Source organism: Esox lucius, chromosome 7 (assembly GCF_011004845.1).
Source record: "Esox lucius isolate fEsoLuc1 chromosome 7, fEsoLuc1.pri, whole genome shotgun sequence".
In the NCBI taxonomy this organism is placed as follows: domain Eukaryota; kingdom Metazoa; phylum Chordata; class Actinopteri; order Esociformes; family Esocidae; genus Esox; species Esox lucius.
Window position 1 is genome coordinate 38,944,185 of NC_047575.1, and position 12,576 is coordinate 38,956,760.

Sequence of the window (12,576 nt, forward strand, 5' to 3'; positions counted from 1 at the left end):
ATTAGTATTTATTAAACAGTTATTTTCAAGACCCTGGGTCCTGTCCCCAGGTTGAAGTGGGCTTTTATGTTTCATTGAATTAAATAAAGCTTTATTGAATCACAAATGCAAAATACAAACATTGATCTCAGTTTTACATGAATACATGGATTGGCTTGTGTAAAATGTGGTACTGTCACAATCACCATCAAGACGTACTTCCTCTGGCAACAAAAGAGGACATTTCCAACAACCTGGATTATATACAGTATCTTAAACAAATGTCAGGCTGTTATAATCTGTTTATATTTCACCAGTGAAAAGTGTCTTAGCTTATAGTTGAATCTTTTGCAAAAGGAAACTCTCAATCATAGCAGCCTTTTAGGTTGCATAACATGGTCATTGGACATTACAATGAATCATATCGATGTGGAATATCTGTTGTGGCATAACGTTCAATTTCACACCCTCCTGTAGAGGGCGGTATACATAAAAAAAAACAGTAAAGAACAAAATATCATCCTTTTTGCCAGACTGCGTAAGCGGAGCCGTCTAAGAAGAGCAAATGTCTCCTACTGAGTGAGTGCGTCAGTGACTGAGTGACAGTCTGACTAGCCCTTGTTAAATTGCGTAGTGGTTAGGGAAGCCGACTTGTGAACTATCGGTCCCGAGTTCGTATCTCCTCGCAGGTGAATCAAAATATGCATTATGAATTATTCCGCATAGACGAAAACTTCGCTGGCTAAAACCGTTAGTATCTACATTATAGTAAGCCTGAAATAAAACAGTTTGCATTTATATTGCGACTGTTTCTGGTGGATTTTCAAAGTATGCTTCCGTGCATGCATTTTGGGTCAGGATATACAAACACATTTGCTGGCTTGGAAAAGTTCATCTTCAGTTTTGCTAGCAATTGTTCAATTCTTATAATTATCCCTAGGAAGTTAGTAGATACTAATAAGCTGTTAAAACGGTCAGTGACAAAAGCAATACAGTTCATAGACGCTATGGTAAACATAATAGGAAAAGTTAGTCAGTTTAACACAATCCTCAATGGAGTCTAGGACTGCTGAAACGTGTAATGCAGTCACGTAGTGGTTAAAGACAGTGCCTCTTATGGGGAAGACCTACGTTTGAATCTATTGAGAGCAACAACATTAATTATTTCTGGTACATTCCACGATTCTCTCATCTTTTCACTTGATGAAAAAGTGAGTTATCTTCACCTTTATTGTTAGTTGTTGTTTAAATGTCATACACGAATGAAAGAAAAAATATATTGTTTTGCCATGAAAGAAAGAAATATGTTCTTCTGCAATGAAATGAAATAGCTTTGGCAGACTCGCTAGCAATTGTTCAGTTCTTATGACAATTCTAGTAAGTAAGTAGATACCGGTAAAGCGAATACGCTGTTAAAACGACCAGTGGCAAACGCAATACACAGCCGCTATTTGTAGTGGAGGTAAACTTGGTAAGAAACGTTAGTCAGTTTAATTGTATCAATGTCATTAACGAATGGCCTATTAACTATTAAAACGGCCAGTGGCAAAAGAGGATTTGTTCAGGATAGAGACAAGAGGCTATACTGACACCTGGCAAATGTACAGCTTTGTGGTGTAGTGATTAACAACACAGCCTTTCATGTGGGTGACCTGGGTTAGAATCTTGAGATGGCAACACTTTGTATCGCGGGCCGGCTGAACTAGGCTTGACTGGTTTCTTATTTAGATAACATTGTTGACTGCATACAGAAGATTAGAGAGTACTTAAACTCTTCTAATACATATTAACTATATATAAACATGATAATCGCAGCACAATTACAAAGTACAGTTTAATTAGTGAATGTGTATTTTTAGTGAATTAGGGAGTTTTTCCTAGTCATTGTGCTTCAACATTGTTGTTGCTTACTCCTTGAGGTTTAAGGCTGGGTGTTTTGTAAAAGCACTTTTCAACCATTGCTGATGCATAAAGGGCTTTATAAATACATTTCATTGATTGATTTGATTTAACATGATCCTGACTCTGTAACCTCATGCACCTATTTTCATGTTTTTAAGCAATTAATGACATAATTACTGCTCCAGAAATCCCTGGTCTTCCAAATACACACACATTGGCTGATCTGCCGAGTCCAGTCAAGGTTATATTTTGATAGACAGTCTCTAGGAAATTAGAAGGACATAAATACAGCAGCCCTGTCCCAAGATCTTCCTCCTCTGAGATCCATTAAATAACACGTAAAATATGTTTATTGACCAATCAGCACTGAAATAGAAATAGCGTTATGAAATTCAACGTGGTTATTCTTTTTAAAAAAATTTTTTTTTACATAATATATGAAATGGACTGCAGTTATTGGTCTTTCTTGTCTTTATAGTTCCATAATCTGTTTCTTAAATGAGTCAGATCGTTTTTTTAACCAGGTAGTTTAACACTGAAACTGTGTTCACAAATCAGTATATGAAGAGAGAGAAGACAGCACAAATTGAACATGAAATAAAGATTCATGTCATCTACAGATCCAGGGAGTCAAAGGTCAAATATCAACTTCTCCCAACTGACCAACAGGGTGCAGGCAAGGAGACATGGTTGAATGATAACAAACATCCTATGTAGGTGCTATCAGCTGGATATAGGCTGCCTTTGGCCATAGATCTTTGATCAGCTTTCAATCAAATATATTTTAATAAGCACTTTCCACATCAGCAGACTCTGTTATATACTGTAGATTCCCAGCCTGAAACTCCAAGGAACTCACAATAAGCTGTAGATGCACCATGGCTTGAAAAACAATATGGAAACCAACAAAGAAACCTAGAGAGGATCCACGTGGAGACGTTTCCCACCCCAGCTCCAAATACTGTGGCAGACGCCTCAGCGGAAGCATTAGGCCCTTTGGCGTTCGCCTCAAAGACACTCCATTCTGCCCTTGCATGGGAGACCCCAGGCTCCTGCCTTGGGAACACGTTCCCCTGTTTTGTCAATAAAACCACCTTGTGCATAGACATCTGTACTGTGATATGTTCCTGTTGAAAAAGCATTCCCAGGACTGTCAAGGTTATCGGTAGAGTTTTTGTATCCCATCGGCTCCAACTCCCAGTCAGCCGTTTAATACGGCATTGACCCCTGCCGAAACACCAGCAGCTACATTTGCAGCCACAGTTTCTTTGAAAAGACATCATATGTTATTTTACAGGCAATATGGTTTACATCCTTCATAGAAGATTTTAAGATCACAAAGATTTTTTAATAAATGGAGGCTGAAATTACATGTTGCTAGGAATTCATAATGGCCCTCATTTATCAAAAGTGCGTACACCAAATGTCCAGCGTACACCTGGCGTACACCCAAAACCACGGTGACTTTGAGATTTATCAATATGGACGTTGGCGTACGGCACTCTCAAATCCTACGCCAGCTCAGGAGGTGGTGTACGCACGTTTTTAGTTAGTGCGGAAATGCGCATGTTGAGTTATATGTTCTCATCATTTATGTTATATTATGTTGTTTAATTATGATACTGACTGTTGTATACCCAAAATTGTGCAAGAGTTAATTGTGCGCATGTGTGAAGAGACGGGGCTTTTATTTTGACCTGTCTCAAGTAAAACATTTGTAGCCGTATACTCAGCCCCTGCTGCAGTTCCCTCGTGCACTGATGTTATGCCAGTGCAGAGATGTAAACTGAAAATAAAACAGTATTAATAGTTATATTTGGAGTGATCTTTGGTGGATGGATGACAACAAAATATTGCACATGGACATGGCGGAGAGAAATGAAACCTTAACAGCGCAGAAAAGAAAATCCTAACGCACTGACAAACTAAAATATGTGATACATTATGACCTACTGTAAAAAAAAACAACAACATAATTACAAACTTCAGTGTTTATTTTTGTGCAACATGGACTTCAAGGTTTCATTTGTGTGACTTTACCAAAGCATTTGACTTATATGTATTCCTTCAGATGCGAGTCTGTGCGCTTTACATGACGTTTCAGGGTTAGGCCCGGCAGTTGCGCATGGACTGGGTTCAGTAATAAAAGGCTTTGAATTACCAAAATATAATTCAGACTGACAAAATAATAAAAATGACATTCTTCTTCTTTTAGACAATAATAGAAATAATAAAAATAACGACATTCTTCTTCTAAATAACAATAAACGTCATTGAAAAATATCATGAAATAATAAGACGAATATTACAAATTGTCATGCAGTTATTAATGTGAATGAATGGTACTCCACATCACATCATCATCTTTTATTCCGCTTTTTAAACTGCCAAATGAAACAATTTTATTTCTTTCTACCTCCCTGGTGATCGTCTCAATCTCCACGTCAGAGAAGTTTCTCTTTTTTGCCGTCTTCCGTGTGTCCATGGCGTAAAATGAGGGCGTGGGGGAAGCGGAGACTTGAATATATAGGGGCGTGTTATTCTAATGACGATCGTTTTCATCCGCGGCATTTATCAAGGGAAGGTATTGCGTACACCTGGATTTTAAAGGTACGCACAGTTTCATAAATCAGGCGATGAGAGGAGTGTAAGCAACATCTTACGCCAACATATACGCCCGTTTCTACGCAAGAATGATAAATGAGGGCCACTATATATGGGCAAGACAAACATCCCAGAGAGTTTCCTTATTTCTATCATTTTTGCCTATTAGCTGGAATTCATTTGAGTTTTTCTTCAGTCCAAAATTATTAGTATACTTTAGGTCATATTCTAAAAGTTGAGGGCCTTTTTCTATTTGCCTCATCTCTCCTCTGCGCCTTCTGGAAGCTAATTGGTGAATGTCACATGAGAGATTATACAAGTTCCAGTTGAGATAAGGCCCAGATCAATATCATCATTCTAGAATAAATATTGGCAAGATTTGGCACTCTGTCCTCTCTTCACACTTGTGAACACTAGGCACAGGAACCCCAATCACCCATGATCCTTCACATAGAGAATATGTTTGATTAACCAATAATGCATCTGGGGTGTGTGTTATATGGCCAATATACTATGGCTAAGAGCGGTTCTTAGGCACAAAACATTGCAGCGTGCACAAATCCCCAAGATGCCTCCTTTGTGAATTAAACAATTTACCAATGCAAACAGAGCTGTAAAATGAAGTGATTTCATTACTTATGTAACATTTCCAAGGAGGAAGGACACAATGGCAGAGTACATAAACAATGGTTTACTTGTAATGACAAGGCTTTAGAGGTCCCCAAATATAGGCTACCTAACTATTTTGTGACGTTATTGTCACGATATGTCTTGTCCAGGAACTCAAAAGCAGACCAGGACGAGGTAAGTAGGAAATACAAGGTATTTAATTGGAATTAGAATGCGGAAAATGATTAGGTCCAGTTGGTCGGCAGGGAGTGAGGCTGGAAGACTGGAGGTTTTTGTGCTGATCCAAATGTGCTGCAGTGAAGTAGGCAGCCAGGCAGGTGTGAGTGACAATCCAGGTGAGTAACGGTAGACAGAGGAACCGGCGGCAGATTAGCGACAGGCAAGGAGACAAAAACTAGAAGCTTTATAAGAGAGCTAAACATACTGGTTACGCTAACGATCCGGCAGGGAATGGATGTCTGGTCGCGGCTTATATGGTGCAGGCAATAGTAATCAGGATCGGGTGTGCAGATCGCAGCAGGTGTAAGTGGTTGGAGACTCAGCTGGGATGTGTTCAGGAAACTCAGGAAAAACTTCGGGTTAGAGCAAAAACAAAACACTGGAAAAACAGGCTCAAGATGCTGGATTCATGACAGTTATATTTCCTTTCTCTTTGTGTTACAAGTGACAGATCTTGGTCTCATCTGAAGTGTCTACTAGAACGTTTTAGCTAGCTTTCTTGCATTCTGGTAAAGAAAAGACTGATCATTTTGATATTTCATAATGTCTGGTTTGTCACGCAAGTTGAATTTCACAAATTGCAACTTGTCTAAAGCAATTTCCATACATGAAAAAACAACATTAGCCACCATACATCTCTATATAAAATTGTATTGGGCTGAAAATGTATATTTAATAGTGGTGGGCTGCAATGGTATATTTAATAATGATGGGCTGAATGGGTGTATTTAATAGTGGTGGGCTGCAATGGTATATTTAATAATGATGGGCTGAAAGGGTGTATTTAATAGTGGTGGGCTGAAAGGGTATATTTAATAATGATGGGCTGAATGGGTGTATTTAATAGTGGTGGGCTGCATTGGTATATTTAATAATGATAGGCTGAAAGAGTGTATTTAATAGTGGTTGGCTGAAAGGGTGTATTTAATAGTGGTTGGCTGAAAGGGTATATTTAATAGTGGTGGGCTGAAAGGCTGTATTTAATGGTGGTTGTCTGAAAGTGTATATTTAATAGCAGAATGGATCATTGTTTTTCACCAGAGCTTGAGGAGACAAGGTCCAATTGAATCACATAAATGAACAGTTGTTAATGGATGTTGCATTGCATTTTATTATCAATGATTTAGATAGGAGTAGATGGACAAAATATATAAAGCACCTTTGGGATGAGAAGGAATAGGAGGTCAGCAGAATGTATATGTGTTGCCCGGAAAATCTACAGTCAGTGTGTGATGATATAGTCAGCGTGGATCAAAATCCCAAGGGAATGTTTCTGGCACCAAATGGAATTCATGCCGCAAAAAAATCAGTCTGATTTGAGGGTCCTACTTGGTACTACATAGGGACACCTAATCAAGTGGTCACTGAATGTATTTTGTTACTGTTTTCATAAAGCTGGTTTGTTGGCTTGATCGTTCTCATCTTTAGTTAGATTGGTGCCTCTTTCGGGCTCCAATATGGTTGAATGAATCTGCCCAACTAGTGAACGGCTGATGGGAAGAGTTATATTTCCCAGGAGCAATGCAATAACAGCCTGAAAACAAAACAAGCTTCATACAGGTTGACAAATATAATATTTCACCTACTTTTTGGAAGCAAACTACTTTATTTTTGTCCGTTTTTTATATCGGCAACAAAAGTGCCATCAGCTATGGCTTAAGTTGTGGGTTGGTCCACAAGAGCTTGCCAATTAATCAGTATATTAAGCTGGATTTAATAATGGTTTATAATTACAGAACATAGACCATTGAAAGGATTGCAAAATATACTGTAAGGCAAGATTTGTTAAATTGTAATAGTTTTACTAAACTTAACTGCTTTCCCCTAGACATCTGGTCTCATTTTCATCAGTTGTTGTCAGTTTTCCTTGGAAAAAATAGGTTGTCTAATATTTGTTGTCATTGAAACTCAAGTCTAATGTTCAATATCTCAGCTAACATGTGTACAGGCACTTTGATCATGTACTGAAAGTTCTTTGTTTTCCTGTCAGGCCAGAGCAGAAATACATCCTTTAATGTACTTCTTTCCAAACTCAGACCAAACGAAACCAAAGGCAAGACACCAACCAAGACTGTATGTCAGTTAGAGCTACCGCAAGGCAGCTCTGAGGCCCTAGCCATCACAATAGATACCCATAGAGATGCCTAGAGGCATCCCTGCTGTCAGGCCCTGAATATCACCACTAGAAACCCATAGAGATGACTAGAGGCATCCCCTCTGAGGCCCTAACTATCACACTAGGTTCCTCTATAGTCAGGACCTGACACAGAAAATAACAACAACTGACTTGTCATGGTTCAAGAGGCAGGAGGCATTTGCTATTCATAAAACAAATAGAATAGAATAGTAACTTTTTGGAATTTAAGATGGCAGACTCTAAGCCCTGCCAGTCACATCAATTATTATATATTTTTTTTTTTTATGGTATGCTTATTTAGATTTTTGTTCACAAACACCATGACATCTTCCTGGGTCAGATAATTGACTATTAAGACATTACAGGGAAAAAGAGATTTTAAGTTAAAATGATTAAAGCATTTACATGTAGACATTTCTGAAATAGTAAAAAATAATAGCCACTAGAGACAAAAATAAAAACAAACAATACTAAAATTAAGGGAAACAAGTGTGTGTGTTTGTGTGTGTGTGAGAGAGTCAGCGGGGTCACTAGACCCGGACTTTCGGGGCTCTAGCCCTGGATGTTTTTAGTCACCCCCGATTTGTTCTGCGAGCTGACGTACTGTAAACACCGCAATGGAATAAAAATTTGCAAGACGAGCCGACAAATGCTTCATGAATCGTGACTTCAAGATCTTTAAGATGGAACCGGCGATGGCTGCCTCTAGATTTTGCTCCGTATTGCTTTTCGTGTGCTGTTTTCTGGTGTCCATTTCAGGTCACATTTACCAGAGAGGAGCTCTTAAATATTGTGCATACTATTCCACCGCTTTTGATCAATCATGTGACTTTCCTGGAGTTGCTAGTTGGAGGTGCAGCTGTGCTCTATGGTTGGAGACAGGGATGTAGACGGGGAAAAAGAGCAGGTGCGCTGGTTAGGCTGCGACAGCGGGGCATTCGCACAACGTTTCCGTCAATGCACCTGGCGAATGTTCGCTCTGTGGCAAACAATGTGGATGAACTGCAGCTCCTCATTAGAACTAACTCGGACTTCTGCAGATCTGCTGCCCTCTGTTTCACTGAATCCAGACACTCCGAGGACATCCGGGACAGCGCAATTCACCTACCGGGATTTAATCTCACCCGCACGTTTTCAGTAAAGGAGGTGGAGAGGGAGGCGGTCTCTGTCTCTACATAAACGAAGATTGGATGCTAAAATCATGCAGTCCTCACTTAGAGACTTTATTAATTTACTGTAAACCGTTTTATTCAGCAAGGGAGTTTTCCTCTTTCATTCTGGTGGCTGTGTACATTCAGCCTCAGGCTTGTGTTAGTGAGGCGTTACTACAGCTGGCTGATCAGATGCCAATCGCTCTGTCCCCTGTGTAGCTTTGTGACTCTCTGATAACTGTTTGGTTCATTTTATCTTGACCTACAGGCAGAAATTTAAATCTGCTAAGCCTTTGGTCAAGTCTGTAAAAAGATGGACCAATGAGTCTAAGGAGGAATTACAAGCCTGCTTCGATTCTACTGATTGGAGTGTCTTTGAGGCTGCAGCCACAGACCTACACCAACTCACTGACACTGTGACATCTTACATCAGTTTTTGTGAAGATATGTGTGTGCCGACAAAAACCTTTCGCACATACTGCAACATATTGCTCTATTGCAGGGGTGTCAAACCGGTTCCACGGAGGGCCGAGTGTCTGCAGGTCTTTGGGTTTTCCTTTAAATTGGTTCCCAGGTCAGACCTGAACAACCAGGTGGGGGTAGAAATTAACCAATTAGTGAACTCATTAATCAATCAGGTACAAAGTGAGAGCAAAAACCTGCAGACACTCGGCCCTCCGTGGAACCGGTTTGACACCTGTGCTCTATTGGGTTGATATCTGGTGACTGTGGGGGCCATTTCAGTACAGTGAACTTATTGTCATGTTCAAGAAACCAATTTGAAATGATTCGAGCTTTGTGACATGGTGCATTATCCTGCTGGAAGTAGCCATCAGAGGATGGGTACATGGTGGTCATAAAGGGATGGACAAGGTCAGAAACAATGCTCAGGTAGGCCATGGCATTTAAACCATGCCCAATTGGCACTAAGGGGCCTAAAGTGTGCCAAGAAAACATCCCCCACACCATTACACCACCACCACCAGCCTGCACAGTGGTAACACTGCATTCTCAGTTATACAATAATTAATGACATTGAATACTTCAATTACAGTTACAGGCATATGATTCTGTATTTTTAAAACCCACACCGATTATGTAAGAATACAAACAAAATAAATGATAGACGTTATGTCACTGATGGTTCAAAGACAAAAACGTAAAACCTTAGATAATAATATTTCTAGTCGCCCCTCTACACCATGCAATATCAACTCTTCCCATTTCTTAGCCATAGCACAGTTATGCACATGATCCAAGATTTTTTCCATTCTTTTCAAACGTTCAGCATTAACAAAAGTTTTGGATGTGTCATTCACTTTCCTTTCAATAATTTGCATCATAAGGTCAGTTACATATCTCAAAAGAAAATATCAGGTTATTTTCTCAAACAACATACATAAACAGTTACCCATTAAATCAATTATACACCACAATAGTTATATCAGTTAAACACAACAATGACTATATCATTTAAGCCTTAAGGGTTTAAGGAGAAATATTTTCTGCATATTTTCTGCACAGTATGCCTGAGTTGAAGACATATTTTTTAAATCTTCGGGTCTGTTCCCAGTCATTGATATGCAGGGTTGGGTAGGTTACTTTTTAAATGTAATCCATTTCAGTTACAAGTTACCAGTCCACATTTGTAATCAGTAACGAAACTTTTCGATTACTCAAACCCAATAATGTAATCTGATAACTGAAGGCTTTTAGATTACTTTGATATTAAGAGGCATTAGAAAACAGGAATAGGAATAGCCTATAACAAATTGAACACCTTTTGCTGGATCAATCAATGTTAGAGTTTACATAGCTGACCAAAACCGGAAATTAGCATTTTATGTTATGGGTTGTGAACAGGGTATTTGCATATTATTTTATTATTTTCTGTTTTTACCAGCCATTCAACCCACCAAAACCGGAGAAAAAAACTTTAGATAAAAAAAATCAAACATGCAATGTTCTCTGAGTGCTCATCACCCCTCCCTACACTAAGAAACCCAGACCCCCCCGACATCTCAAGAAACTTAGGCCCCTTAATCTAAACAATCACCTGACACACGCATGTATTAAACATGTACATAAAACACTTTTTATTACTCAAACTAAACATCCTGGGGGCTACCTCATACAACCCACCCCTCCCTAACAGACACAGTCTAAAAGACTCCGGAAATGAACCCTTTTAACCCTTGACATCGTTGGGAATATTAATCTCCATGACCCCATAACCGCAGTCACACCACTCAAAGGTCAAAGCAAGGAATCACATTGTTGACTTAAACGCTTGATAAACAATACACTAGGGATCTCTGTTAGAATTTGGTTTTGTTGTTGAGGATTAGGTAGAAGTAGATGTGGTGGATTGGGTAGTAGCTGGTTTTGTTGTTGTGGATTGGGTAGTAGCTGGTTTTCTTGTTGTGGATTGGATAGTAGTTGGTTTTGTTGTTTGGGCTACAGGTACATTTTTGTTGCTGTTGGGGCACAAAGAACTATCATTATCATCATCACCATCACAGACACAATTTTAAAACCCTGCCGTTCATGTTCACAGACACAACATTAATTCCCTGGACTCCAGGACCAGTTATAGGTATAAGTGACATGAGCAGTCACTTAGAGCCCCCAACTTAGAGCCCCCAACATCTGATATAACAGGTTGATCATTACCCTAATCAGAATCCAATTTATTTGGTCTTACCATCACACTTGCAGATGAATGGGTGTGTGTTAACACAGTTGTCATCGCTCCACAGTCCAGATGGGAACTGAACTTCACCACAGAACTGTCCCTGTGGTTTTCCTGGACCTGCCCCGATCGGTTTGCCTGAGACCCAGTTTCTGAAGAGGGAGCCACTCTGGTCGGACCACCGCCACTCTCTAAACAGGCCGATCCACACAACCAACCCTGCCTGGCCGTAACTCTGTTGCTGTTGATGGGAAATGTTGATTCTCTTAACTCAAGTGGCCAGAATGCAAAAAAATAATAATCCGAATACGTTTCCAGAACTTACCAGTATGGCATTGTGCACTGCTGAAAGTGTTGCATCTGTCACACTGGCCAAGTCTGTGTATTGAGTCCTACAGTAGATCTGAGCATGAGTCCAACTCATGGACATTATGTTATAATTGATGGGATCCCTGGCGAGGATGTAACTGTTGGTCTTTGCGTCTATTGAGAAAAAAGCGTATGTTATAATAGAATAAAATAAATTTATTAATACAGAATAATAAACCTTTGAAATTAATAAAAATTTACATTTGAGATCCCTCGACTGTTTCAAAGCACTCAGGTATTAGAAAAGCTTCCGGACTGATTGATGGACAGACAGATGAACAGAATGACAATGAAATGACTGACAGACACGTAAACTCACCATAACAGACGAAATGTTGGTGCAGGTCACAGTTGGCATCACTCCACTTCTCATTGGACATGAACACACAGAATTCATTATCATTTACATTATCCGGTTGTCCTACATCCCAGAACCCACTTCCCTCTAACTGTGTATTATTCAGAGACCACGTCCAGCTGATGTTATAGAGCCCAATCCAGGCGGGTCCACTCCAACCAGCAGGTAATGCATTAATGAGCTCATCCATCTCTGTCTGATTTCCTATGGTCACCAGGTCACTGTAGTTCTCTCTGCAGTAAAGCTGAGCTTGAGACCAGGTCTTAGTCATGTTGATGAACTGATATTGATTAGGGAGGCATGAGGGGAAGCTGCTCAGACCTAAAATAAACAAATGGATCAGGTGGAACATGCTGTAGGGTTAAAAATGGTAAAAGAACAATTACATTTTGCAAAATGAAGATGAATGACCTACTGACAAAAAATTCAAGACTTTTGAATTTTATAATTCTCTGACGTGAGAACAAAATTACTCAAATTAAGAAGGCAGATGTACTAAGCACTATGTCTAGTGTAACATTTGAATTATTTCTAT

At 39.5% G+C, this 12,576-nt stretch overlaps 1 protein-coding gene across 3 annotated transcripts in view; it reads right to left on the reverse strand.

Annotated features, from left to right (window-relative positions):
- Positions 1–9,670: 9,670 nt before the first annotated feature.
- The window catches only part of LOC105030525 (C-type mannose receptor 2), a 35,913-nt gene continuing 33,007 nt past the window's right edge, over positions 9,671–12,576 (reverse strand). For 2 of the 3 annotated variants that reach the window (XM_020047785.3, XM_034292968.1), the window contains exons 9-10: positions 11,327–11,555; positions 9,671–11,099 (exon numbers count right to left, since the gene is read on the reverse strand). In XM_020047785.3, coding sequence (XP_019903344.2) covers positions 11,080–11,099; positions 11,327–11,555 — 249 coding nt within the window. In that variant the 3' untranslated portion in view covers positions 9,671–11,079. The remainder of the gene's footprint in view (positions 11,100–11,326; positions 11,556–12,576) is intronic. The other variant, XR_004575903.1, reaches the window with a different exon arrangement.